At 40.1% G+C, this 26,891-nt stretch overlaps 1 protein-coding gene across 13 annotated transcripts in view; it reads left to right on the plus strand.

Moving 5' to 3' along the window:
- The window catches only part of ZMYND8 (zinc finger MYND-type containing 8), an 81,328-nt gene that overhangs the window by 4,832 nt on the left and 49,605 nt on the right, over window positions 1–26,891 (plus strand). For 2 of the 13 annotated variants that reach the window (XM_081916662.1, XM_081916659.1), the window contains exon 1: window positions 18,820–18,942. The exons of 2 other annotated variants lie outside the window; for them this stretch is intronic. In XM_081916662.1, coding sequence (XP_081772788.1) covers window positions 18,929–18,942 — 14 coding nt within the window. In that variant the 5' untranslated portion in view covers window positions 18,820–18,928. Of the gene's footprint in view, window positions 1–11,370; window positions 11,455–11,804; window positions 11,852–18,287; window positions 18,943–19,149; window positions 19,349–19,368; window positions 20,029–23,060; window positions 23,305–26,891 lie in introns of those variants that run through there. 9 more of the 13 variants (XM_081916666.1, XM_081916669.1, XM_081916661.1 and 6 more) reach the window with 9 other exon arrangements.

Consider the following 26,891-nt stretch of genomic DNA (forward strand, 5'->3'; position numbering starts at 1 on the left):
TTGTCTGTAATAGTTATTTTATATAGTTCTATTCACGTACTCAAGAATGTAATACTTATGGGTATTGATAATAAGAGTGTGTTCCTCAAGGCCTAGAAGAACCAGATTCCTTGAGAATAAGGGCTCTCAGAAGCAAGGAACCTTGAAAGTTGGGCTAACAAGTTGAAGCTAGGTCTGGACGACTATAGACTACCGTATTTTTCGCTCTATAGGACGCACCGGACCATAGGACGCACCTTGTTTTAGAGGGGGAGAACAAGAAAAAAAATTTATCCCCCTCTCTGCCCAGCACCCCTTCAGCAAAGCGGCAGGAGGCACTGCGCCGAGAGGGGGAGAATTTTCCCCCTTTGTTCTCCCCCTCTAAAACAAGGTGCCATTCAGAGTGCATTCAGTCGCCTTCAGGCAGCCACCTTGGAAGCCTGGAGAGCGAGAGGGGTCGGTGCACACCGACTCCTCTCGCTCTCCAGGCTTCAGGTTCCTTTCGACCTGCTCTTTGGGGCTGGTGGGGGAAAGCCCACCGCCAGTCCCAAAGAGCAGGTCGGGGAGCAGCGGAAGGGCACACAGCCTTCCGCTGCTCCCCGAGCTTGTGGGGCTGGTGGGGGGGAGCGCTGCTTTCCCCCACTGCCAGCCCCAAAGAGTAGGTCAGGGAGCAGCGGAAAGGCACAAGGCCTTCCCGCTGCTCTGCGAGCTTCTCGAGGCTGCCGGGGAAGCCCGGAGCTATGGCCTCTTTAGCCCCGTGACCCTCTCCCGGCTGGAGAGGTGACACGCGGCTAAAGAGACTGGCCGTGTCTGTCCCTTCTCCCTCTTGAAGAAAAGCCTGCAAGAGCAGCGCGGAGCTTGTGTGCAGCTTTTGGGGGCTTTTCCTGCCTACCTCCCCCCTGCATTCACTCCATAGGACACACACACATTTTCCCTTCATTTTTGGAGGGGAAAAAGTGCTTCCTATAGAGCGAAAAATATGGTACATCATGCTCCATTTGAAGACTGTTAGTTGTGGAACAATATTGATTCTCAGCTGTGTGCAACCCAGTTTCTGGTTGCTTCCCTGGCTGTCACCTACTAATACCTTGCTCTTGGACTACAGTACTCTGCTGTGTTTGACCTTGGCTTTGTTTCATGATTCTGCTATTGGACCATGCCCACTTTTTGGCTGCCTCACTGTGGACTGCTCAACCTTGACTCATTGTTAAGACCTTGTGTATTTGAATTGCCTTGTTACCCAGCTGCTACCTTGGACCTCCAGGGTTTGGCCAGGCCTTGTCCTGGGAATGTAACATCCCTGGGCTTTTTTGGCTCAGGGGCCAAGCCAGGACCAGACCATTACATGTGGATGGGTACATAATCTTAACTGAATTGAAACTTGGAGGAGTGTCACACAAAGGCTGAATTGCAGTAGGTTCATTCATTGAGCTGGTTACTTGAACAAGGTCTAAAATAATTTCATTTTTCCCATTCACCTTGTAATATGGTATTTCCTTGTCTTATGATTCACTCTCCACCATGGGAATCTTCATAGCAATTGCAGGAGGACCTGTGCATGTGCATGCATGCATGCATGCATGCATGCGTTGGCAATGACTTATTTGTTTAACTGCACATTGAAGTATCTTTACATTTTGTGTGGCTATGCAACTCTTGCTTCAGACTCATACTTCAGAGATGTTTAAAAAGACAGCCCCTGCTCTTTTTTAATGAAACTTTGTCATGACTCTAGAGTCAACACAAGGCAACACAAGAGGGTGCTATATTTCTATTAACGCAAGAGGAGAAAGCAGAAGCAGTTATTAACACCCTGCATTACTCCTCTCCTCCAAGTCACTCTCTTGTTTCTATTTTTTTTAGTTAAGTAGGTGGTACACTAGGTAACTTGAAGTATGAAGTACATTAAGGTAGAAGATGACACAAGCAGAGCAACCATTTAACAGTTGTTTATGGCACAAGCATCTGTGTGATATTTGATTAAGTCATATATGGAATGGACTTAAAGGTCAGTCATGACTATCTTAAGTCCATTGATTTCTGTGGATCTACTCAGAGTATGATGTAGTTGGCTATAGCAGGCTGTACTTGGAAATGATTTAAGACTACAGCTAGAATTTAATTTAAATTTAAGCAATACATAGAGTAACTCCAAAAGGCCCTATCACAAAAAAATATGATATTTAAGAGTGAATTTGCGAGTTCTCAACCCAACTTGGATGAACAGCATTTTTAATTTCTGTCCTAAGTATACTTTATTGGAAGCAAATACTTGATTTACAGTTACAATCGAAATTATTCAACCCCCATTGTAAATCAGCTTTATTATCAAATTTTACAGACTTTCAGCTGCTTGCAATGAGCAAATCAAACAAAAGCAATTGAAATAGCTCAACACAATGGATACTTAAAGTGATTTCCCCAAAATCAGCTGAAAATACAACTCATACTGGCTTCTCCAGTCTCACTATTACTTCACCCCCTGAATAGAATCCTTCACAGCAGCACAAATACAGCAGGTGTGGTCTCAAGCACACTTGATGCAACTAATCAAGGGCTTCATTAGTTGCACTAGGTGTGCTTGAGGTGGAACACAGCAAACCCCTAGCCAGCTCAGGTATTTCATGAGTGTCAAATTTGGCTGCATGTTAGAAATATGACTAAGTCAAGAGAATGGTCCAGGAAGGTAAGGGAAGAGATAATTGCCCTTTACAAATAAGGAGCAGGATACAAAAGGATAGTGAAGGCACTGAATGTTCCTAGAGACACCATTGGAAGCATAGTTCGCAAGTTCAAAGTTAAAGGAACAATGGTTACGCTACCTCAGGCATAAGGCAAACTCGGCCCTCCAGATGTTTTGGGACTACAGTTCTCATCATCCCTGACCACTGGTCCTGTTAACTAGGGATCATGGGAGTTATAGTTCCAAAACATTTGAAGGGCCGAGTTTGCCTATGCCTGCACTACCTGGATGGGGCAGAAAAAGGAAGCTACAATAAGTGCAGCCAACTTACTTCCAGATAAATGTATTCAGGGCTGAGATGTTTGACAAACTTCACAAGATAGATAATAGCCAAAAGATGCAATCCTAACCTGTCCCTGCAATGGGGTGAGCTCCTGTAGCTCGGTCTCTGCTCCTGCCAACCTAGCAGTTCGAAAGCACATAAAAGTGCAAGTAGATAAATAGGTACCGCTCCGGCTGGAAGGTAAACAGTGTTCTCCAGAAGCAGCTTAGTCATGCTGGCCACATGACCCGGAAGCTGTATGCCAGCTCCCTCGGCCAGTAAAGTGAGATGAGCGTCGCAACCCCAGAGTTGTCTGCAACTGGACCAAACGGTCATGGGTCCCTTTACCTTTTTACTTTTGAGTAGACATGGCTAGGATTGCAGCCTAATCTGCAACATTGGGCACCCATAACTAGGGCCAACACAAACTTAGGGAATGGGAATTTGGGATAAAAGAGAAGACACTTGAGCTGAATGAATTACTGTTGCTAGGCATCTTTCTTGTGTAGAGGTTCTTTTGCTCAGACAGACAAATACTGAAGTATAGCAACCCACAAATATTCTAGTAAGCCATCCAGCCTGTATATACATAGTGTTGCAGGGTGACAGCAGGGGGCCTAGCAAGGTTTTCACTTGGAAGAAATTATTACTTCTAGTAGACTAGCAGACAACTAGAAGCGTACGTTAACCAATGCCACACATTTGAAGTTTAAGATGGATTTTTCCTTTCTTTGAAGCTGAAGTGGCTAATTTGGTCTGACAATTCTCAGCTTAGTGGTTTTTGGTTTTTTTGTTATTTTCATAGTTTAACTATAAAAAAAATTGTGGTCATAAACATTTTCATTGTCTGGTAGTAATCACCACCAGTGTTTTCCATCATCACATCATGCATCGCACCCCCTTATCTGTTTCTAGAGAACTAATCTCATGAACAATCAATTGCCTTTTTGCATTTCACATCAGGACAGCTAATAACATTATACAAATTATGTAACTGAGGGCATCCCCACAGCCACAAGAAGTATAGGTAAAGGTACCCCTGCCCGTACGGGCCAGTCTTGCCAGACTCTAGGGTTGTGCACTCATCTCACTCTATAGGCCGGGAGCCAGTGCTGTCCGCAGACACTTCCGGGTCACGTGGGCAGCATGACAAGCTGCATCTGGCGAGCCAGCAGAGCACACGGAACGCCGTTTACCTTCCCGCTAGTAAGCGGTCCCTATTTATCTACTTGCACCCGGGGGTGCTTTCGAACTGCTAGGTTGGCAGGCGCTGGGACCGAACGACGGGAGCGCACCCCGCCGCGGGGATTCGAACCGCCGGCCATGCGATCGGCAAGTCCTAGGCACTGAGGTTTTACCCACAGCGCCACCCGCGTCCCTACAATAAGTATATGTGTTCACAAAGAACAAAACCAGGAACATGAATCAAGCTGAAATGCATTTTTTTTTTTAAATTAAAACGAGAAAAATAGCAAGCAGTTTGTTATGTGGGTCAATTGGTTTGAAATTTCTTCCTTCCAGCAGAGTTAACTGGCATTTTGGGTTATGGCAGTGGCAGCAGGAGCTTCTTGCCAGCAGCAGTTGTCATGTACTTACAGACTTCAGTAGCAACACCCATTTGTTAGCACTTGCCTGGTTCAAGCATGTGTACCTAGAACTGCACTACACAGAATGTCTGCAAACTAGTGTCTTGGAATGCTGATTAGGGTGAATTCTTCTGCACCACAATTTCTCACCCAAATTGCCTCCCCCCCCCCCAGTAGTTGGATTTATTTCTGATCTTGATGCCAAGCAGGAGTAATGTGGCTGGAAGGAATGGGTTGTGAGGGGAAAGCAGTGAGAGGCAGAAAGGTTTGACACCCCTACTTGACTAATCACTTCTGTGTCTTGCCACTTTACTATTACCATAAGCTGTGATCTAAGACATGGGTCATAAATGTTATGTTTGACTTTGGCACCCATATAATTGGTCATGAGCAGTGTAGTAGCATTACACCTGTTGTCTCCAGTGTTGCCTGCTCATCCTTTAAAAAATACTAAATATCAAAACGCTTATGAAGCTGACATCATCCCACAATTGCATGCAGTAGTCTGCCTTTTAACCCCACCTCCCTTTGTTCCGAAGTCTTTGGAAATTAAGTCATGCCAGTAGCCTTTTGAGTCCCAATAAGAGAGTCTGTGGTCTTTGGCTAAGTTAAGAGTAAACCCTAACCTTGAATGCATTTAATAGTAACAGACTTCACCATGGCTAAATCATATCTTATTGTTTCCTTTAAAAGTATTTTCTTCTTTGTCTGAAATTAACACCACATTAAGGTGGAATAATATATGAAAAATTGCATTACATGAAAAACCTCCCTTGTACACCCTCACTTTTCGGGGGGGGGGAATCAAGGGTATCATCTTTTGGTGGGGATTTTATTGAATATATATAAAGGGAAATTTACATTGGCCTTTTCCACAAGTCTCTCAAGAAATTTGGGATAAGTAACGTCTAATTGGTTGAAAATATTTCATAATGTAATATGGAGCCTTTTATTTTTGGTACTCCTTGTGCCTCTGATAGTTTCAGTTATAGATTTATGTTTCTGTATATCTTGTAAGTCATGTGTGCCACACCTCTTGTTCTCCCATTTCTTATGATTATACCCTCCACTTACCTGTCTGTATCTTATCACAAACATCCAGATAACCTGCTTTATTATTTTTTCTTGTGTTTGTAACATCTCATGCCAGCCTTGGTTTGGTTTAGTTTTTGTGTTTGTCTCAGGAAGTTCTATTTTATTAGTATAGTAATATGGATAACATTTAATAAAACTAGAAAGATGTTGATGAGTAAAGCTGTTGTATTTGAGCTCTGCAGTATATTCTAATTCTAGAGTGTTTATGTTTTGAATAGTTTTAAAGTCAGTTGGCTCAGCAGTGTTAATTGCAACATGCAGGCATGTAGCATATCTTTATTATCTGTTTTCCTTTCATGCGCCCTTGAAAGCCAAATAGAATCATAGAATTGTAGCATTGGAAGGGACCACAAGGACCATCTAGTCCAACCCTTGCAATGCAATAATATTTTCCCCAACATAGGGTTTGATCCCATGACCCTGAGATTAAGAGTCTCATGATCTACCAACTGAGCTATGCCAGCTGCATATTTTAATTGGAGAACAGACGCTGGGAAAGTAGTTGTTTTGGCTCAGCATTTAGCTGATAAGGAATGCTTAGCTGCCTCATCTTGCCTGAAGTACGGTGATAGACCATGAGGATTCCCTGGGAACTTTTGTTGTTTTTAATTTATTTTTGCTTTTAACTTTTTAATTTTTTAAAATGATTTTACTCTATAGTTTATGTTTTTATATAAACTGCTGGAACATATTTTTGATACAGTGGTATATAAATATTTTTTATAAATAATGATTCAAAAAAACAAAATGCTGATGGTCCAGAAAAGCTGAAAGGTGATCAGTAAGGAAATTCTTTCCAAATGTAACTAAGCCTCTGCTGCATGCTTGTTCTCCAGAACAATATGAATTTCTAAAATAGTATATTACTGCACATCACACAGCATATGAAAAAAGGAACTGTGCCAGTTTTGAGTATTAGCATTGCCCTTTTAATCTCCCCACACCCCCATACACAGGCATCATTGGGCCAGTATTCCTCAGAATTCTTGCGACTAACTGCTTTAATACTGCCTTGGTGCAAAAGAGGCCATTATACTCTTTAGTACCTAAGGAGTATCCTGCAGCTGAAGTATGGGGGAAGGTTGTCTATCTGAAGGTGTCTGTCTGCCTACTCATGAAAATAATGATTTTGATGTGGAGTGTTTTTAAACAAGCTACCTCCCAAGTGAAGTTGACATGGTACAAGAAGTGAGAGGACTTCACCATGTAGCCTCAGTGGATAGAAGTACCTTTTACTGACTGACTGGTTCAACAGCTGTGGTCATTCCTGGACTTTTTCAGTACTTGCCACAGTAGCTGCCTTTAGTACTGTGTAGTACATTGCAACATGATTGCTCCAGGAGTGAGACTTTTGTTAGAATATAACACCTGTGCTCAGAGATCTGCACCGGCTGCCAATTTGCTCCTAGGCCAAGTTCAAGGTGTTACTATTCGTATATAAAGCCCTTAACAACTTGGGACATGTTTATTTATGGGATCGCCTTACCTTACACGTGTCCACTCAACCACTTTCATCAGCGGAATGGCACTACCTACAGGTGCCGCAGAGGACGTGGGTGGCGCTGTGGGTTAAACCACAGAGCCTAGGACTTGCCGATCAGAAGGTCAGCGGTTCGAATCCCCACAACGGGGCGAGCTCCCGTTGTTCGGTCCATGCTCCTGCCACCCTAGCAGTTTGAAAGCACATCAAAGTGCAAGTAGATAAATAGGTACAGCTCCGGTGGGAAGGTAAACGCAGTTTCTGTGTGCTGCTCTGGTTCACCAGAAGCAGCTTATTTATGCTGGCCACATGACCTGGAAGCTATCTGCAGACAAACACTGGCTCCCTCGGCCTATATAGCGAGATGAGCCGGCAACCCCAGAGTCGGTCAGGACTGGACCTAATGGTCAGGATTCCCTTTGCCTTTACAGGTGCCACATAATACCTGTTTTGCATTTGTAAGAAAGTGATAATTTAGTGTAGCAGTTCCTGAACTTTGGAACTCCGTCTGTTGAGATCAAGCAGGCAGCCTTCACTGTACTGTACTATTTTTGACACCTGCTAAAAACATTTATGTTTAGACAGACCTACCCAGATGCTTAGAAAGTTGGAATAATATTAATCTGTTTTAGCATTTTAACTTTTGAATGTTTTAAAGTATGGTTGTGAATCTTTCTTGATTTTACTGTTTTATCTTTTGTAAACTGCTTTGAGGGTTTTTTACAATCAAGCAGTGTATAAATTTTATCAAGTAAATATAGTCAATTCATGCACGTTACAACTTGCCATTAGTACACTGGATCACAAGCCAAGATAGAACCAGAGCAGTCCTTTACTGATGGCATCAGCTTTGTTAGAACACTTGAGAGTTAACAAGTTTAATCAGAAAGGCTTTCACACCATGTCAAGATCCTGTTGCAAGCAATGTGAGTTTACTTGCTGTTTTTCAAGTTGCCTGTAGGAAGATGAGGAATGTGCATTCTTTGCTAGAAGAAATATCCCAAGCTACAAAAATGGGGGGGGGGTGTTCAAATAGGCAAAAAACAATGCACAGCTATGACCTCCAGCTTTTCTGCATGCTAGAAAACTGGTTCATCTTACTCAGGTGTTTCAGGCAGCTGGTTTGCTGAGCTCTAGATCAAAATATCAGTCTTTTAAGGCAGGGTTAATAGTTTGACTGGGAACAATTCCAGAAATGCAAAACCTCTAACCCAGCCATTTATCTATTTGAAACATGAGATTCTATGGGTGGAGTCTAGCTTTCTTTTAAATAGTCTGCTGTATATGGTAATTCAAGGCAACCATATAGCTGTCTGTAGGCAATTGCATCAGACACTGCAACCGAATGTTATTAAAATGGAGATGAAGGAGTTTGTGCTAATGGAAGACAAGAAGTATTCAGAACCCACACAAAAACGTGGGAAACATGCTTTTGTTTAAAAACAAGTATATACTTGCAAATCCTATTTCACTAGAGCTAACAGAGCAATGGGTTGAATGTTTACATGCGGAAGGATAAGGCACAGTAGAACATGGCTGCTTAAGGCAGAAGTTCTCTCAAATGTTCTACTCACAGGGCCCACTTGACATGGCTAAAATTTATTAAGGTGCATTAGTCTCAAAATGGTGGTACAGAGGTAGAGCACAAAATGGAGATAAAATTTGACATAATCAGGTAGCAATTGCTGACATTACTTTCTAATGATATCTGTTTCCATCTTTGGAAATTGCTAAGTTCTTTATCACAAATTTTGCTTGTGTCAAGGAGTTCCATAGTTCAGCTTTCCTCAAGCTAAGTACAGAGGTTTCCTGTAGAGATATATATCCAGATATTTTTACTCATGTCTTGTAATTTCTTCCATACCTTTTTCAAACTAAATTTGTACCTCATTCCCACCCCAAATTTATTTCATCCATCATCATTGGTCCTTTTGCATTCACTTGTTCCTCCTATAAAAGCTTTTACACTATCTGGCTAGGTCACTTTCCAGTTCACACGAGGAAGCTGTTTTTCCATGTCCCTAGGGTCAGAAAAGAGACATCTGCCCATAGATATCAATGGAAATTAAATAATTTTATGTATATGGAATTAAAGAATTTAATGTAGTGTGCCCACATCCACAGTCTCCCCCCATGCTGATGGACTGTTGGGGAGTGGGAAGAATTAGGGCTGTGGAATGGGGAGTTTGGGACCTTCAATAGAAGCATTGCAACATTTTGCTGCAAGAGCTCACTTGCCTATGTAGTAGTAGCTGTATGTTGTCCATGGTCTGAGCAGATTTGGCTACAAAGTAAGGGAAAGCTTGAATTAGTATTGGCAGACTCAAGGTTAGTTTGTTATTTTTAAGTGTCCTAAGGGACAGCTTCCCAAATACATCCATACGTTAAATTGTTTAATTTCTGCATCTGGGAATGACATAGAAACCCCTCAAAATGTTGATTGACTGTGAGAGGAGGGTGAGAAAAATGGTGGGCAGGGTGTGGAACGGTGTTATTCATTTTAAAATATTTTTCTATTGCCTTTCATTGAAAAACCACTGCAGATAAAAAAATATGATAACTTTCCCCCCGAAATTGAGATAAAGGGAAGTCGATGAGTGTTTGTCAATGTAAGTTGAGTTGTCTATGTTTTTATGTATTACATGTTTCGTTTTTCTTTTTTCCTTTCCCCCCCTTTTTTTTCTTGGTTGTGTAAGTATGTTTGTGATATGTATGTATGTTAAAAAGCAATAAAAAATATTTAAAAAAAGAAAAACCACAAAGTGATGTACAGCACAAGGTAAAAACTGGAATATTAGCATCTATACAATAATTTTTTAAAAAAGGGAAAACAGGAAAAACAGTAATCAAAAGCAAACAGATTAAGAAGAGATTGGTATTAACTGCCAGCAAAGGCTTGGAAGAATAAATGAGATTTCAGCAGGTGCATAAATATAATCAGTGTGAGCGCCTGCCATAATTCAGAGGAGAGATTATTCCATTAAGAGGCCACCACAGTAGAAAAGGATCCCTGCTGACGACTGTGCAACCATACTGTCCATACTACTTCACTACTTTTAATAGCTGTGTGAGATTACTAACTAATAGATAGATTCCCAAAAAGAACAGTAGCAATAATTTCCATACATACAGGTGTAGAATAGATGCTTGGTTGGGAAGCCCCAGGTTTTTTAGAAAGGGAGGTCAGAGATTCTCCAACTTCTTACCAAAAGGGTGAGACTGCTGAAAATTACTGGGAGTCACAAAATGGTGAAGGGGCAGAGCCAATCACAAAATGGTGGTACATGGAGGCAGAGTTTGGCATAATTAGCTGCCAATTACTGACATATTCTACTAATATATAATTCATAACTGGGAATTGCTAAATTCATTGTCAAAATGTTTTGCTTGTGGCAAGGAGTTCCATAGCTTAGCTTTCCTCAACCTAAGTATAAAATTTTCTCTGGAGGTATTGTGAGTCAGCACCTACATTTTAGGCAAAATATTCTAATCCAGAGGTTCCAAGTGCTGAAGCCTTTTAAAAATATTTTTTCTCTTTCCGGCACCACATAGCTCTGAATGCCCCCCAATATTCTGTAATTCCCCCCCCCATTCTTCTTTCTCAGTCAACTTGTGCCTTATTCCTACTCCCCTGCCCGCCACCCAGCCCCTGCTGTCCCCCACCCAACCCCTGGTTGTTTCTTTTATCCTTTCCCACTGGGCCTTTTTATATTCACTTATAGCAGGTTCCCTCTCTTTTCCTCTTTTCCCATTCATTTCTTTTCCCTGTTTATGATTATTAATAATATATTATTTCATTTTTTAATTTGCTTCAACACCACCTCTTGCCCTTTCCTCTCAGAGGAGGGAGACCTTACTTCCCTTCCCCTCTTTACCAGGCAACCTTTACTCAGCGTGCAAGAAGATGCTGTTGCTGGCATTGCTCCTACTAGAAGGCTATAGCATGACTGGAAGGCATGGCAGACAAATAAGGAGGCACTGCCTTGGCACAGAAGCCCATCTGAAAGTCTTGGCCCAAGGCCCACGCTTTGAAAAACACTGGTCTAAATTGCTTGAGAAATACTGAAGAAGAGATAACAGGTTGCATCCTGATCGCTGTCATATCACCTAACAGTACCCTTGCAGCTATAGGCTAGAAAGGCTATTATTACCCCTCAAGGTGATTTGCATAGCTGAAGGCTAGTTGGCATTGTTATTCCATTTACCCATTATTACCCCCCAGTTCACTAGCCTGGATGGTTTGCCAACATCCTCCATATACCTTTTGCTTGCTTGTTAATTCATATGTTTAGAAAACTTTAATCAGAAGGTAAGCTTTCAATACTAGGTAAGACTGTTTTGTATCTCATGTTTTATTTCTAATTTCTGTTATGCAAAATACTTGTTTCATATAGTACCTGAGCACTTCTCTTTGGGGATTTTTTTTATTATTACTTGCATGATGCTAAAAAAATTATTCTCAACTACTTTACTAATGTAGACCCTTGAAATGTGCATAGGCCAATAATACTACCAGTGAAGTCATATATCTTTTTCCAGTTACTTTTGAAATACAGTCTTCTGTCTATCAATCTTGTGGACATATTCTTCTCTCCCCCCCATTTCAGAAACATGTATGCTGCTTCAGTCTCCTATCTGGTACAGTGAACCATCTGCAACAGCTCTCTGACTCCTTTGTAGTATGCATAGTTGAGCAGCCTACTTCTGTATGCATCTATCGTATTTTTCCTTTTCATATAGCTCATGTTGCCTGTTTTCTTCTACACAGCTTTTTCCTTTTTGCCTGAACATGTCTCAGCAATTACTGTTTTCATGTCTTGTGATCAGAAAAGCATCTTCTTTTGTCTGTGTCAGGCACTGGCTGCTCTTTAGGGAGAGCTCTTATTTGTAGTGTTGTGGGCCATAAGTACCATGTGTGGCATTTTCTGGGAGCGACCCTCCCTCCCTTCTGCCTTATGGGTAATAATGCACTCTCTCTGAGGCAATCTGTAAAGAGAAGAATTGAGGGAAAGTGCCATGTTTCTAGAGTTTTCTACTGGCTTGTGGTTGATTAAAAAAAAACAACTCTTCTCCCACATCCTTCTGTTTCTTTCTAGGCTTTGTTTTCATGGTTTCCAACCCCCACTTCATCTTTTACCACTTTGGTTCTTCAGACTGCTACTGATTAACATCTCTGACTTTAGCCCTCTATTTCCGCCTTCCTGCCTGTCCTTCCCTTTTCATTGTTGTTTTTCTACAGTCTACACTCTCAAATAGCCACACCCCAGGAAAAGCAATTGGCTAATCCTGCAGTAGGCCATGCATTTTAATGGCCTTTTATGACAGGATAAGACACTTCATTCACTGATTGCAGCAGGGGTTTTTTCAGTTGCCTTAGCTTGAAGCATGAAAAGCTTTCTTGCTTTCAACAACATATATTGTTCCAATAAAATGTACTTTTGCCTCTCATTCTTTTTGGGACTTAACATGCAAGATCATTCCAAATGGGGGAAGATCAAGCTCCAATATTTCTTCCACTTTCCTAATTTAAAATACTTAAAGGATATGTTTACCATAGTGAGATAAATCTGCTGTTTGCCTTTGACTTCAAAACAACATGAACTACCTGAGAGGGCTCCCCAATTAGTCTTTGTTTTTACTGGCACTTAAAAGCCCTTTGCTTTAGCTCAGTAAAGCATTTTGTTGTTTTAGAAGAGCAGAACTTGAGGCCTCATCTAGCTATTGCTGCTATTAAATTACTAGCTGATATGTGACCAAATCCTCCCTCCAGGGACTGAATGTGTCACTTTGGCTATGTGCCCAGCCACCATCAGCGCCATTGCACTCCCAGAGCCAGGACGTCTTTCCCACAGAGAATCAAACTGTATACCAGTTGTATTTGTTTGGGAATGTTGTTCTTGATATGAATAACACTGAAGCAGAGCTGCCAGTGAAATAAAGCCACATGGGCAGCCTCCATAGTGGACTCACTCTCTCTCTCTTTCTTGGCTTCTGAATCATTAAAACTTTAAAGCACCAAGAGTAAATAAGAGCTACATGTGCAGTTTGCAAAATGCTCCTCTGTATTAGACAGGGCAAGGCAAAAGAAGCTTTGTCTACAGCGCTGACACTGCTGCTAGCAGCCATTTTGGTGTTAATATGGGTGTGCAGTCCGCTGGGGGCAATTGTGCTTGGAACGTGTGTCCAGTCCAGTACAAATTAAATATCTGTTTAAAGTTCATAAAATGAATTCATGGTGCAAAAAATAGCCACATTCCCATAATAATCTTTCCCCCTCAGGATGTAATAATTCAAGTAAATATTAGTTGCTCATTTCTCATTGCTAGAAAAGCACCATTGCAGTTTTACAAGTGGTGATTACATATAAATGCTAAGCCAAAGCTATGTTTTAGTAAGCCACACTGTGCATGTAGCTTGGGCACTCTCTGTTTCACCCCTTCCTTTGTGCAAGTGGGTAAACAAACCACCAAGGGCTTAGTGTGACCTCTGAACCCAAATGTACTTTGTTTCGCCAGAACAAACCCTGATCTCCAGCTAGCCTTAAACCATGATTTGCTGTTAGCGATTGTGTGTGTGTTTTTAGGGCAAAAGCTACCCTAGGTACAGGTTTATACATGATGCTAAACAAACCCCCGTCAAACCCCCATCATGGTTTGTTGACTTCCTAGTGGTGCATCAATAAAACTGCTAGCACATTTGCAAAACTAAACAGGGTCTGGTATGGATTTAAATTGGATGGGGGATAGTGTGCGGAGATTCCTGCAACCTTAAGTATTCTTTCCAACTCTACAATTCTATGATTCATACAAAGGGGAGGAGCAAAGCACTCAGAACGCACAGCTCATGCACCAAGTGGTTTACAAAACTATTGTTTATGGCAGAGGTGGAAAACCTGTTGCCTTCAGGCATTGTTGGAATACACCTCACACAATCATCCCTGACCACTGGCTTTGCTGGCTGAAGCTGATGGGACTTGTAATCCAGTAGCAACTGGAAGGCCACAGGTTCCCCACATGCCTAGTATGTGGCTTAGCATTCCATGTTAGCATCAGACTTCAAAGACATTTGCCTATTGATTCGTGCCCCCCCATTCTTGAAATGCCATATATTATTGAAACAACTGCACACTAAAGCTGTAGCTAAGTATTTCCAAGAAATGTTTTATACTACATGAGCAGCATTGTCTTGTACTGCAGAACTAAAGGAATATTCTTTCCTTTCTCTACCTGCAATGATTTGATCCCTTTGGTTTGCATGTTTTACTGTTTGGATTCCCCCCCCCGCCCCCCATCTACCACCAGGAAGCACACTTTATAATTGTCCATTACTGTACAGTGTTGGTTGTCTAATGTCTGTGTTCAGGCTCTCCCATTACATGGATAGAACGTTACTGTGCTTTCAGTCTCTCCCTATCTAAGAGCGAGTGTATTTGTTTGTTTATTATTTACATTTATATTCCTCCTTTCTTCTAACATGGAACACAAGGAAGCATACACATAGTTCCCTGGAGGCCTCCCAGCAGGCATTGATCAGACCTAGTCCTGCTTAGCTTTAGCAAGGTGGTGCCCTCCTATTCCTTCAGACCATAACCATACCTTCAAACTTCAGTCCTGTACTCTCCAGTATAGCAGCCATTTGAAAACACGACAGCTGTATGTGTTATATGTTGATTGTGGGAAGAGGCTGGTTGTGCTTTTTTGTCCTTTTTAGTGATCTTCACTGTCACAACACTCGTACCAGTTGACCATGTTGGGAAGAGGAGGTGAGGTAGAGCTAAAGGGGTTTTGGCAGGCTCTTCTTATGTTCTTGATTCTTATCTTAAAGTGTTTTTCTTAAGGTAGTGTTCTAAAACACGACCAGATTTCTAACTATCTGATATAGATTTCTAACTATCTGATATAAACTCCTATTGGATTATCGTTTGATCTATAAAACCACTGGATACAAAGAATTACCAGAATCATAATAAAGAATTCAGGTTAAGTGTGTGGTCTTTTATTATTCAGTAGTTTCAAATACTGAATAATATCCCATAGATTAGCAGTACTATCTGGTGATTCCTTCTTTCTCCTATAGGAAATGAATTTGATCCTGTGTCGGTTGTCACCGCCCATTCCTTTGCATTTAGATTAGAAACATAGATTTCTGTACTTTTATCAGGAGTTGCCGACAAGGTGCCCTCCAGATGTTGCTAGACTAATCATGATTCCAATAGCTTGGATTAATGAAAGTTGGGGTCCAGGAACCTCTGAAGGGCTCCACAATGGGTATCCTAAAATTATAAAAACTGTCTCTGAGACTCCTGGATATAAACATGTACAGAATCATAAAATTGCAGTGTTGGAAGGGATCCAAGGGTCATCTAGTCCAACCCCATGCAATGTAGGGATATCAACCAAAGCATTCAAGACAGATGACCATCCAATCTCTGCTTAAAAACACCCAAAGAGGGAGAGTCTACAGTCTTTCAAGGGAGTCCCTTCCACTGTCAAACAGATCTTACCGTCAGAAAGTTCTTCCTGATGTTTAGTTGAAATCTTCCTTGTAACTTGAAGCCATTGGTTCGAGTCCTAACCTCAAGAGCAGGAGAAAACAAGCTTGCTCCATCTTCCATGTGACAGCCCCTAAGCTACATGGCTTTCATATCTCCTGTCTCCTCTTTTCCAGGCTAAAAATACCCAACTCCATCAACTGTTCCTCATAAGACCTGGTTTCCAGACCCTTTATTAGATTGGTTGCCCTCCCGCCCACACATTTCAGCTTACCGACACCCTTCTTAAATTGTGGAGCCCAGAACAGGACACAGCATTCCAGCAGTATTCTGCTCTCAGATAGTAGAAAACCTAGTAGATTTGCTATTTCCAGCTCCCTCTTGCTGCAAAAATGGGGTTAAAAATTCCACCCCCACTGGTGTACAGCAAGCCCACAATTTACGCACATTTAACTTGTGCACATTTAACTTGGCAAAAAAGGGGGTTAAAAAGGAGGTGGGGTTCCAGGAAAAATGACTTTAGCAATCCCACCCACCATTGAACCTAGTGTGTTTTAACTATATGGAATTTTGACTTTAGACACAATCCCTGGAACATAACCCCCACATAAGCTGTAGGCTTACTTTACTTCTCATTGTTGAATTTGCACACATGTAGACCTATTTCTAATATATTGTCACCTACAGAGTAGTAAACAATGTCCCCAAGTTTTAGCCACAATTTTTTTTTTATGTTCACAAAAGATTTCACAAACAAAAAGATTCAATGAAATCTGTAGATTTTTGGCATTTGGGGGCCTTTTTGTTTCAGGCAATTGTGGTTTAAAAATGTCATATATGAATGACACAGGGAAGCAGATAATGTGCCCTTCCGACACAATACACATGGCTTCATTGGGGGACATTTTACTGCCCTTAAACACTTTGGGATTTTGCTTGGGTTAGCAAAATTCCTCAGAAATTGCCTATCTTAGTTTCCACTGAAGATGGGTAAGTGGCATATATATTTCTCTTTATTATATTGTTCAGTTCCTGCTGCATTTTGAAAATGGACAAAAACTGTGAAGGTACATTCTGAGTTTTGCTGCTCACCATCCTGAAAAACAGTGATTAGGTTTTGAAAGTCAAAAAGCTTCTGCCTTGCAGAAACTAGAATTTTGTATATCAAATCAGTATTAAGCATAATTTGCTGGTATAGCCTGAAAAACAGCCTTGGTGAAGGACATACATCTTCTTAGTGGCATAAGCACTGAGTTTTCCTGTGAAGTGTAAAGATGATGGTTATCTTAGAAAAGCATGGCCACAGCATGAGACAAGAGAGCCTAGGATTATTTCTTTGCCTTGGATTATGCACATGTGACTTAGTGAAATCCACAATCAAAAGGTGTGTGTGTGTGTGTGTGTGTGTGTGTGTGTCCGTGTCCGTTCATCCCTCGGTCTTAACTTTGATTACATTACTGAGTGTTGAGATTTGGGGCAATTAAGAAATAGATTTAATTTGGTTGCTAGCCTTTCTATTTTGCGGCCACAGAATGCTGTTGCTTGCTTGTGTACCTACCCACCTTTGCTTATTGGTTCCCTGCTCCCATGGCTTTTCTATATATTATTTGAGGTTTATACTCAGAACTCTTTATTTTCTTTACTAATTGCTTTCAGCAAACTCACACTTCCTTATTTTGGTCTGTTCATATACAAGGTTGCTAATATGCCTTTCTCTTTTCGTATACACGTTTCTTTGCATGGTAATTTGTAGGTGCAGCTGGGGCTTTTTGTTTTCTTAACTGTTTTAGCTGTGAATACAGAAAAAGGTCAGCATAAACGTAAGCATTTACTGGAGAACCTGTGTGAAAACCTGTTCTTTGAAATGTTTCATCTAGAACTATTTCCTTTTCCTCAGCATAACAACATCTTTTAAGGCCTATCGTAGCAAAACTGAAATACTGGCTGTTTTGGAAAAGAATGAAGCCTAGGTGTGTGTCTTTTTCACACACATAGAAGTGCTTAAGAACTAGCCCCAAATCAGGTATCCAGTTTTGGCTACAGTGTCCTGTGTATACTTACCTGTACCATTGATAAACAACAGTGGTTACTTATTAGTAGTTACGTTCGGGATTGCACTGTAAATAAATTATCTTTTAAAACAACCTTTTAAAATTGCTTCCCATTTTTAGAGACCTAGTTTAAATGAGGGCTGTACATGAAATGTTTCTAAATTCAGACTGCACTCCCATTGTTCCTCCCTGCTCTGAAAGCAGCTCTGGTATTTTTCCACACACTGAAACTCAACTCTTCACAAGGCCTGCATCTTAAAAAGAGCCGAATGTGATAGGGTTAATGGACAGGAAGCTGCAGCTGCAGCAGACTAATAGGCAAGCGAGATTTTTGTTTAACTGACAACTTTAGAAGGCCTTAGGGATGAGGGAAGGGCAGTTTGTGAAAACAGCATGCAGCATACTACTGAAAAACGTAGCTATTTTCTGCATCCTTTATATTTAATTAGGAAAGGGACATTGTAAGTGATTAGGAAATCAGAATCCTGGTTAATAATCCAACTTTTGTTAGGCACTGCAACGTATGTTGGGTAAAAATCCAGAATGTGGGTTCTTACAGCTCACGGCAATCGTGTGTCTGTGTGTTCTGTGTGTGTGTGTGTAGGAGAGAGAATCATATTTGCTTTTTGAGCTGTGTAGATGTTATATAATTGATGAACTACAGCACTAACCTTGATCCTTTATTATATGTTTGTGTATCTGACTGTATCTGTGTCTGTGTGTTCTGCTTCAAAACATTTTCCTTCCTTTATGTAGTGTGCTTTTCACAGTGTTATTCAGAATCGCTGTTTCTCTGTAGCAAAAACAGCTTTTGTGACCTGGGGAAACCTCCATGTTTAGAAAACCTCAAGCAGAAGCAACAGATGTGGTTTGAGAAATTCTTTATTTAGCCTAGCACTTAGTGTTCACTTTATTCTTCTTGAAAATCTGCTTTCTGCAAGGAGTTTGTATGTGTGTGGCTCTTTTTTTAAGTTTCTTTTGCTGAAACAGGCCTAGTTTAGCCTGTCTTCTCTGTGCACAGGATGGCTCCTGCTTGCCAGAGCTGCACAAAGATAATAGCTCAGGAAGTGTTTCAGCCAATCCCCTGAAGCTTTACATTCAGATTTTCCAAAGTAGCCAATCCAGGATTAGCTTTTATTAGGAAGACAGATCATCAAGCTGAAGTGCCAAGCCCTTTCTGTCTGAGTACTGAGAGCCTGTCCTCCATGTTTTATAAGTATTGACATAACACTGTGTTAACAATGCATCCACAGAGGTAAGCTTTACTTTTTTACATTTTTTTCCTCTAAAACCTATGAGTTGTGGTTTAACAGTGTGATTCTCTGTGATTTGTCGCGCAAAACTCACCCCACAGCACTTTATTAAGTTGAAAATGTTTAAATTTGCTTTCTTGGGTCACATGGTTTAGTAGCCATTAGCCATAGCTTTATTTTACAGACTGGCAAAACGTTTGCATACATACCTCTTCACAAGGGGATGGTGGTTTTTACAGTTTGTCAAGATACTGTTCTTCCAAAGCAGCTTTCTGTATCTGAGCAGTTTGCCTGCACTATTGTCTGTTGTGTCACATGCCTGCTGAAGAGAAAATGGAAGCTAGGGAGCAGATGCATTTAACTGCCCTACAGGGAGACAAGCAGGGATAATGGCAGACAGCAGAACAGGCAAGTTTACCTTTTCAAACAGTGAAAAGAAGAGCTATGCTAAGTTATCCCTGATAAAATATGGGATTTTTAGCAGCCTAGACTGCAGTAAATAGTGATAATGGTAGATTGAAGATACTGGGCCTAACTGGTGGATTGCTATTGCATCATGTTTTTTGTGCAGTTTTGCCTTAACTTAAAATGGATATTTAACTCTCTCTTTTTTAACAGGATCCTTAGAAGCAGTGTGTGCATTTTTCTGGATGAGAATATATAGCTTACAAGCTGTCTCTTTAAAAATGACTTTCTTATTGTAGCTTTTAGAAATAGTTAAGGTCTAGGTCTGAATCCACCAGGCATAGCTATGCATCTCTTCCAGTGTCTTACTTATTTAAAGACAATTCAATTTTTAACTATTATCTACCTTTTATTTAGTACAGATAAAATGATTTGACTTTTTAACTGTGCTTTTCTCTTCTGTAAAAAAATCAGGCACAGTTCTCAGAGGTGGAGTGATATAAAATCATGTGTGGTTCATGAGAGCATTACATGTTCATTTTTTTCCTCCTTTTCGGGCTTTTCTGGTTTTTGGCATGATGCTACGTAATTATTTCAAAAATTTCCTTTTGGTCAAATCCCAAATCTGCCAGCTTCTTGTATCCTATTTACTGGGAAAAATGAGATGGTTGCTTGAACACTTGGTAAGTAAACTTGTATACTATTCTTTGATAATTTTAAACAGTTCTCAATCTTTTGCTTTTAACAGGGCAAAATTAATCCAGTCAGTGAATTTTTGTGGATAGCTAGTTCAGTAAAAATAAATATTATTGTATTCTCAAAATTCTGTTCATTCAAACAGAGAGCTTTTCACAGTGTTCTGCCACACATGAAATGTATACTTCCTGTTTTCCTCTGAAAACAAAATTCTGCTTACTCTTTGTTCCTAGACCCCTTTAATTAATGCATTTGCAGGTTAAAGCTCAATTCAGACTTTCCTCAGGCTTTTGAAGTGTGATGAATGTGCTAGTTCTCAGCAAAGTAATTTACTACATTGTTATAAGGCTATCCTTCAGTAACTCTATGCTTTTGTTATCCTATGATATATCATCCAGCATGAAATTTGGTTTTAGAATCACTTTTGAGTATCTTGTGCTTTTAAAATAATCTGGAACTGAGACATTTTGTATGCATGTCTCAACAAGCAGCTTTTCATTTAACATTTTCTCACAGCATTACACTGCTGTGTGTTCAGTTTGTGCATAGTTTTGTAACAGTGCAATTCACAATATTATACAAATGTATCTTCTGAAATAATGCCTTGTCACCATTTTGCAGGGGCCTCATGATGATTATAAACTGCTATCTAGTATCCCTTTTACTACGATTTTGTCCTTAAGCTCTATCGCTTGTTGAAAAGCTCCAAAGTATGTACCATTAAGAATACCTAATTCAGATTATTCTCTTCCCCTCCCCCCATTTCTAAAGAAGCTGACATTTATTATCGGGCTTTTATGCTATTTTAGAATTTATTACCAATATACCTTAAATGTTTAGTTCCAGTGGTTGTCAAAACTGTGCTCAGATGTATTTTTCTTGCAGCACTTTATTACACGTTAGCAGCTGGGTGTGGAATCTTAACATTACACAATATGATCTTATGAAGAAGCTGGAGAAAATGAGCTTGAATTAAAATGGCTCCCCTAGGTTTTGTTGAAGAAGGATGTGTCTCAAATCTGCACCTTCAGAGGTATTGTTGACAGGGGGAGGCATATTTGCATGGACTACCCTTGTGCACATAATGAAGCACAGCATCACAAGTCCCCTGAAGTTCACCCTTTTAAATGTTCAAATGCTAATTCTTTCATAGTTCACAAAATATAAATGTCTGCATTGCAGCAAGATGTCTGAGGCAAGGAGAGACAGCAGTGTTGTTTCCAGATCAGACCAATCATGCTGCTCTTTCGAAAGCCTGAGCCAATAGAAACAGAGGATAGGTTAAAGATTGGCAAATACTGTAGCAAGGCTAAGAGAGGCCTTCTGGAAATTTCTCCCATCTTTGTTCCATCAAAGTAAAGCAAATTCAGCCAAACTGAGGAATTCCAATTAAAAAGAAATGTTTTTGCAAAGTATAACAGTCACTTTTATGGATGTCATATCCTTAGAAGCACGGTGTGCCAACCCATCCCACCCTTTTTGAGCCAGGTGATGTTTTTGTCTTTAAACAACAGAGGGTGGGTAGATGAATACTTAAATCTTTTTGCCCAGACAGTACTGAATCTTGAAAGTTTTGTTGTTGACTGTAGTTTGTATGAAGCAACATAGCTGTGATTTGGTCTTCTGATAGAAAACAATAGTTTTGGCAATAAGGAAGTATTATAATTCCAGTTTATTTATTTTTAGCAGCTACATATTTTTTAGCTTGGCCAGTATGAATATAATTCACCACCATTATTTAGACATCATTCGGTTATTTTTGTAATTGACTCTGCAGAGAACAGAACCGAAAAACAAAGCGTTCTGGTTTAGAAAATAAAATAAAAACATTAGCTTTAAAAAGACCACATGCCTTTCATTCTGAGTAGCAGTATCATTTTAGTTTTGAGCTAAATGGAAGTGGGTAAGCTTATTGATAGCATTTGACATTGCAGGGAAAGGAAAGGGTTCCTTATGTAAAGTGTCCAAAAAGGAATGCTTCTCCCCGCCCCACCCCCTTGAGCAGCTGCTTTGCTGACATTGGAAGAACCATATGCAAAACAGTCCCTAGGATTTCCAACACATTTGTAAATTTAACATCCGTGTACATGAGCTTCTCTGTATAATGGCCACTCTCCCCCCTCCCTCGTTCAGAAAAGCAGCCATGTTTGTTTTATACCTGGCAAGAAATAAAAGAAATTCAATCCTCCCTAAGACAGGTGCTACTTTGTAATCATCCGCTCTAGAGTGATAAGTCTCAGTGCCAGCTATGCCCTAGATTCTGTTGAGCCAAGAGTATCAACTTAAAGAGCCCCAGATGGCATCTTGGCATTCTGGGAGCTGTGCTTGTACCAAATTCTCTACATAGCACCACAAAATAGGTGCACTAGGCCATAAGATTGGACTTTCAAAACCTGTTGTTAGAAACCAGGGCCCAATTTATTCCCCCCCCCAGAATCTGTTACATATAAGCTGATGTTAACATATTTTGCTACAATCAGACATGTTTTTCCCCTTCAGTGATAACAATTTATTGTCAAAGCCCATGACGTTGAGTGATTCAAAATATGATAAAAAGAAACCTTTATCCTGAGGTAATATTCACAGCACTAATCGAGTGTTGGTTGTGCACAAAGGAATATACTTAGTTATGTTTCCATATTTTGGAGGTGTTCAACCAGAGTTGGTTTAGGCATGTCAGCTTCTCCATTGGATTGAGCTGTTAGTATTATAAGAAACCTATTGTGCCATATAAGTCTTAATTAAACAGTTGCTTACAAGATCCTGTAATATGTGAACATTATTACCACTTTCTCATGCTTTTAAGGAAAAAGCACATTTAAAATGTATGTATGCATCTGGATTTAAACTGCTTAATTTGTCTTGTACGTATTGTCAGTATTATTTAAATTTAATATACATTAGGCTTTTTGCAGGGTAGCTGGAGAAACATTTTCAGTGCTTGCACATGCAAACTGAAGCCAGCATCTAAAATGGAAGGATTTCCTTAGTAACCTGTGACTTCATAGAGCTCCCTGTCGTCTGAATTTTAGTTACACATTAGGTTGTCAGATATCACTGTGTCATCTTTTACCATTTTTTCTGCTACCGAGATGATTGCTTTTAATACAGTACTGCTGTTTAAACAAGGGACATAGTTATTGAATAAATTGCTACCATTTTAGCTTTCAGTATAGGAATGAGGCAATGCAGTGCAGCCAGACGCCATTTTAAGAATCCCTGCATAAATAGCATAGCTACCGATGAGTAAGAGACTGTTATAGGTGAGTGCTTATACACAGATGCTATTTATTCAGTAATGGCATGCAAAATACTTTGTCCAATTTCTTATTAAATGCAATTTCTGGACATTTTATTTTATGATTGCTGCTCACAATCTGAGAGCAGCAATAATTACTTTGAAGCTAAAAATGAATTTAAATGTTTATGATGTTAAAACATTGTTTTTCATTTAAATGAAATAGCTTCCAGAAATGTATAGTGCTTGAGATTAACTTAAATACAGTAATTTCCATAACTGATACTATTATATATGTGGGCAATATCTTCTAGGTAGATTTCCATATCAGATTTCCTGGTTTAAATGTCAAGGTGCAGCAGTTCATCTACAACTTTTGATTGCTGTCTATAGTTAACCTAGGATAAGGGAATATGCAGATGTTTCTACATTCATATTTTTATTATTCAGGGTGTAATGAAATGATACTCTCTGAAGGATATATCTTATTTGTATAAATAAAAAAAACCTATAATACCTTATGGAGGCAAATTGGAAATATGATTCTTTTTTTAGTTGTGATAAAGATAGATATGCCTCAAACCCATAGGGTATGTTTGTGCTCATTTATAACCCTCCTTTTTACTTCCCATCTCCCAGCTTCCCTGTAAAAATAAAGGAGGGGGAGAGCTTCCATTTGCAAATCATCTCTGTCATGCAAGTTAAAAAGTATATGAGGAACAACTTAGTTTTGTTTTAACATTTGAGACTTAATTGAGTGTGTGTTACTGAACCTGATAAATGCTGTAGTTAATATAAATTTTAGTCAGTTATGTTGTTGGCAAAGATTTCCTCACAGAAGTGCTCTCTTCAGTGTCTTTTTCTAAGAAAAGAATTCCCTCACAGAATATATATATTTGTGGTGGTAGAAACTTCAATACTATTTGTGGTACACAGCTCTAGACTAGTATCTTCTTAAATGCACAGTAAAAGGCAAGAAATAACAGATTACTAAAATGAGCTGAATGAATTGTTGGTGAATGTCGTAGGAAAGATGTTGTATATTTACCCCTCAGTTTTTTACTGGTTTTCTTTAACATTATCTTTAATATTTTCTTTCTGGTTACATTTCATTTGATGTCAAAGTGCACCTCCATTTTTTAAAAAGCAAAAGAATAGAAAGGAGTATTGGGGAAAGAAAAAGCATTGCAAAAGTACTGAATCACAGCTGTTTGGGAAATGTTTTCTTTTGAGATTGCCTCTTTAAATCTTTTATTTAAACTGCTGGTGAGATTAATGAGATATTGTATTTAAACAGCCTGCAAACAATTCTTCTGGAGAATTAAAGGCTAGAACCTTAATTTTTTTAATTAGAAACATAAGAAGCTGCAGTGTACAGAGACAGATCATTGGTCTGTCCAGTTCATTGGTCCATTTAGCTCAGTATTGTCTGCACTGACTGGCAGTGATTCTCCAGGGTGTCAAAGTCTTTGCCATCTCTACCTGGAGAGGCAAGTGATTGAATTTGGGACCTTTTCCATGCACAGTATGTTCTCCAATATGAAATTTTGGCCCCTCCCCAGGTATTTAGGATTTGGAAAGCTGCTATAATTCAGAAGAGTATCACAAAAATCCTGACTTCAAGAAGCCAGCATAATTTACACTGTCTTAAGTTAAAACAATGTAAATTACCCCATTCCTAACTCTGGAATTACCCCATTCCTAACTTAGCCATCCCAGCGAACCTTGGGTTTGGAACGTTCCTTAAATTACATATAGTGTGATTAAAATTAAAATGGAAGGTTATTCTCTATGTACAAAATTTCACCGCTATAACCCCAGTTGATAAGTGGAACGAGTGTGTGTTTATAGCTGTCAGAAAATGCCCCATAATGCAAAACCATTGTGACAATTGGTAAACGTATATCTGTATAATGTTTCGCTGATCTTGGGATCCTGATAGAGTAGTGTATATAACAGAGATGTGAAGTCAAATCTATGGTCCTATCCTTAATCTATTTACAAAAAAGTATTCTGTTTTCGATGTAATTAATTACCACTAAAATGTGTTAACTGTTGTCCTTCACAATTTTAGAAAATTAAGAAATTTCAGAACTGTGGGGCATTTGGAAGAGCAGCAGAGAAGAGGCAGAAGTAATTGATTGTATCTATTTCTGTCATGCCTGCAAAGAGAATATTATCTTATCTGCAAATATGTAGATAAAAATTAGCTCAGAATATTCTAAATACCGTATTGTTCGCCCTATAGGACGCCCTTTTCCCCCTCCAAAAATGAAGGGGAAATGTGTGTGCATCCTATGGGGCAAATGCAGGCTTTCGCTGAAGCCTGGAGAGCTTTCTTTATTTCCCCCCCTAAAAAAACTAGGTGCGCCCTATGAGGCGAAAAATACGGTACTTTGAAAAAGATTTTTGACAGTTGACTCCTAAAGAATTAATTAGGGCATTGTGTGCAAGTGGCGCTGTGGGTTAAACCACAGAGCCTAGGACTTGCTGATCAGAAGGTCGGCGGTTCGAATCGCCGTGATGTGGTGAGCTCCCGTTGCTTGGTTCCTGCTCCTGCCAACCTAGCAGTTCGAAAGCATGTCAAAGTGCAAGCAGATAAATAGGTACCACTCCGTCGGGAAGGTAAACAGTGTTTCTGTGCATTGCTCTGGTTCTCCCGAAGCGGCTTAGTCATGCTGGCCACATGACCTGGAAGCTGTATGTTGGCTTCCTCAGCCAATAAAGCGAGATGAGCACCGCAACCCCAGAGTCGGCCATGACTGGACCTAATGGTCAGGGATCCCTTTACCTTTACCTTACAGATCATTAGTTGCTTAAAAACAAGGAGCAGATGGGCATAGTGGGCTTCCCCAAGATTTGTAACAGAATTTGTATAATTTAAGCTATGCATAAATGATCTAGTCGTTGATAAAGAACCAGGTTCTCAAGTTTAACAATGACTACCAAGTTATTCTGGATACCAAGCAACCAGCAAAGATTCCCAAAGCAAGCTCTGTATGCTGTTAATGTGTTCTCCTTGTCATGTTGGCTCTTCTAGAGCTGGAGCTGGTGTAGACGAGGCATAGGCAAACTCAGCCCTATAAAATAGAGCATTTGCATAGTTCCTTACACCAGATGGATGTGAAACTGCCAGCTCTGGATGGGGTTACACTCTCTCTAAAGGAGCAGTCACATAGCTTGGAGATACTTCTGGTTCCATCACTGTTGCTTGAGGCTTAAGTGACTTTGGTGGCGTGGAGTGGCCCACCTATGCTCCAATGTGGACACAAAGAGCCTAGTTTCTGTTTTCTACACTCTGGTAATCTCTATGTTAATTACTTCAATCTATTGCACTTGGGGCTGCCTTTGAAGATCGGTTGGGAACTGCAGGTAGTATAGAATTCAGCTTCCTGGATGCTCATCAGGACAATATGTATGGTCTGAGAACATAACACTAATCTTGGTCTGTTTGCACTGGCTTCCAATTAGTTTCTTGGCCAATTTCAAAGTGCTGGTTTTGACCTATAGAATGTTGTGTAGCTCAGGACCTCAAGGACCAGCTGTCTCCATATAAACCAACCCAGACCCTGCAATTGTCATCTGAGACCCTTCTCCATGTGCCACCTCCAC

Source organism: Podarcis melisellensis (genome assembly GCF_964234715.1).
Source record: "Podarcis melisellensis genome assembly, chromosome: 6".
NCBI classification, from domain to species: Eukaryota; Metazoa; Chordata; class Lepidosauria; order Squamata; family Lacertidae; genus Podarcis; species Podarcis melisellensis.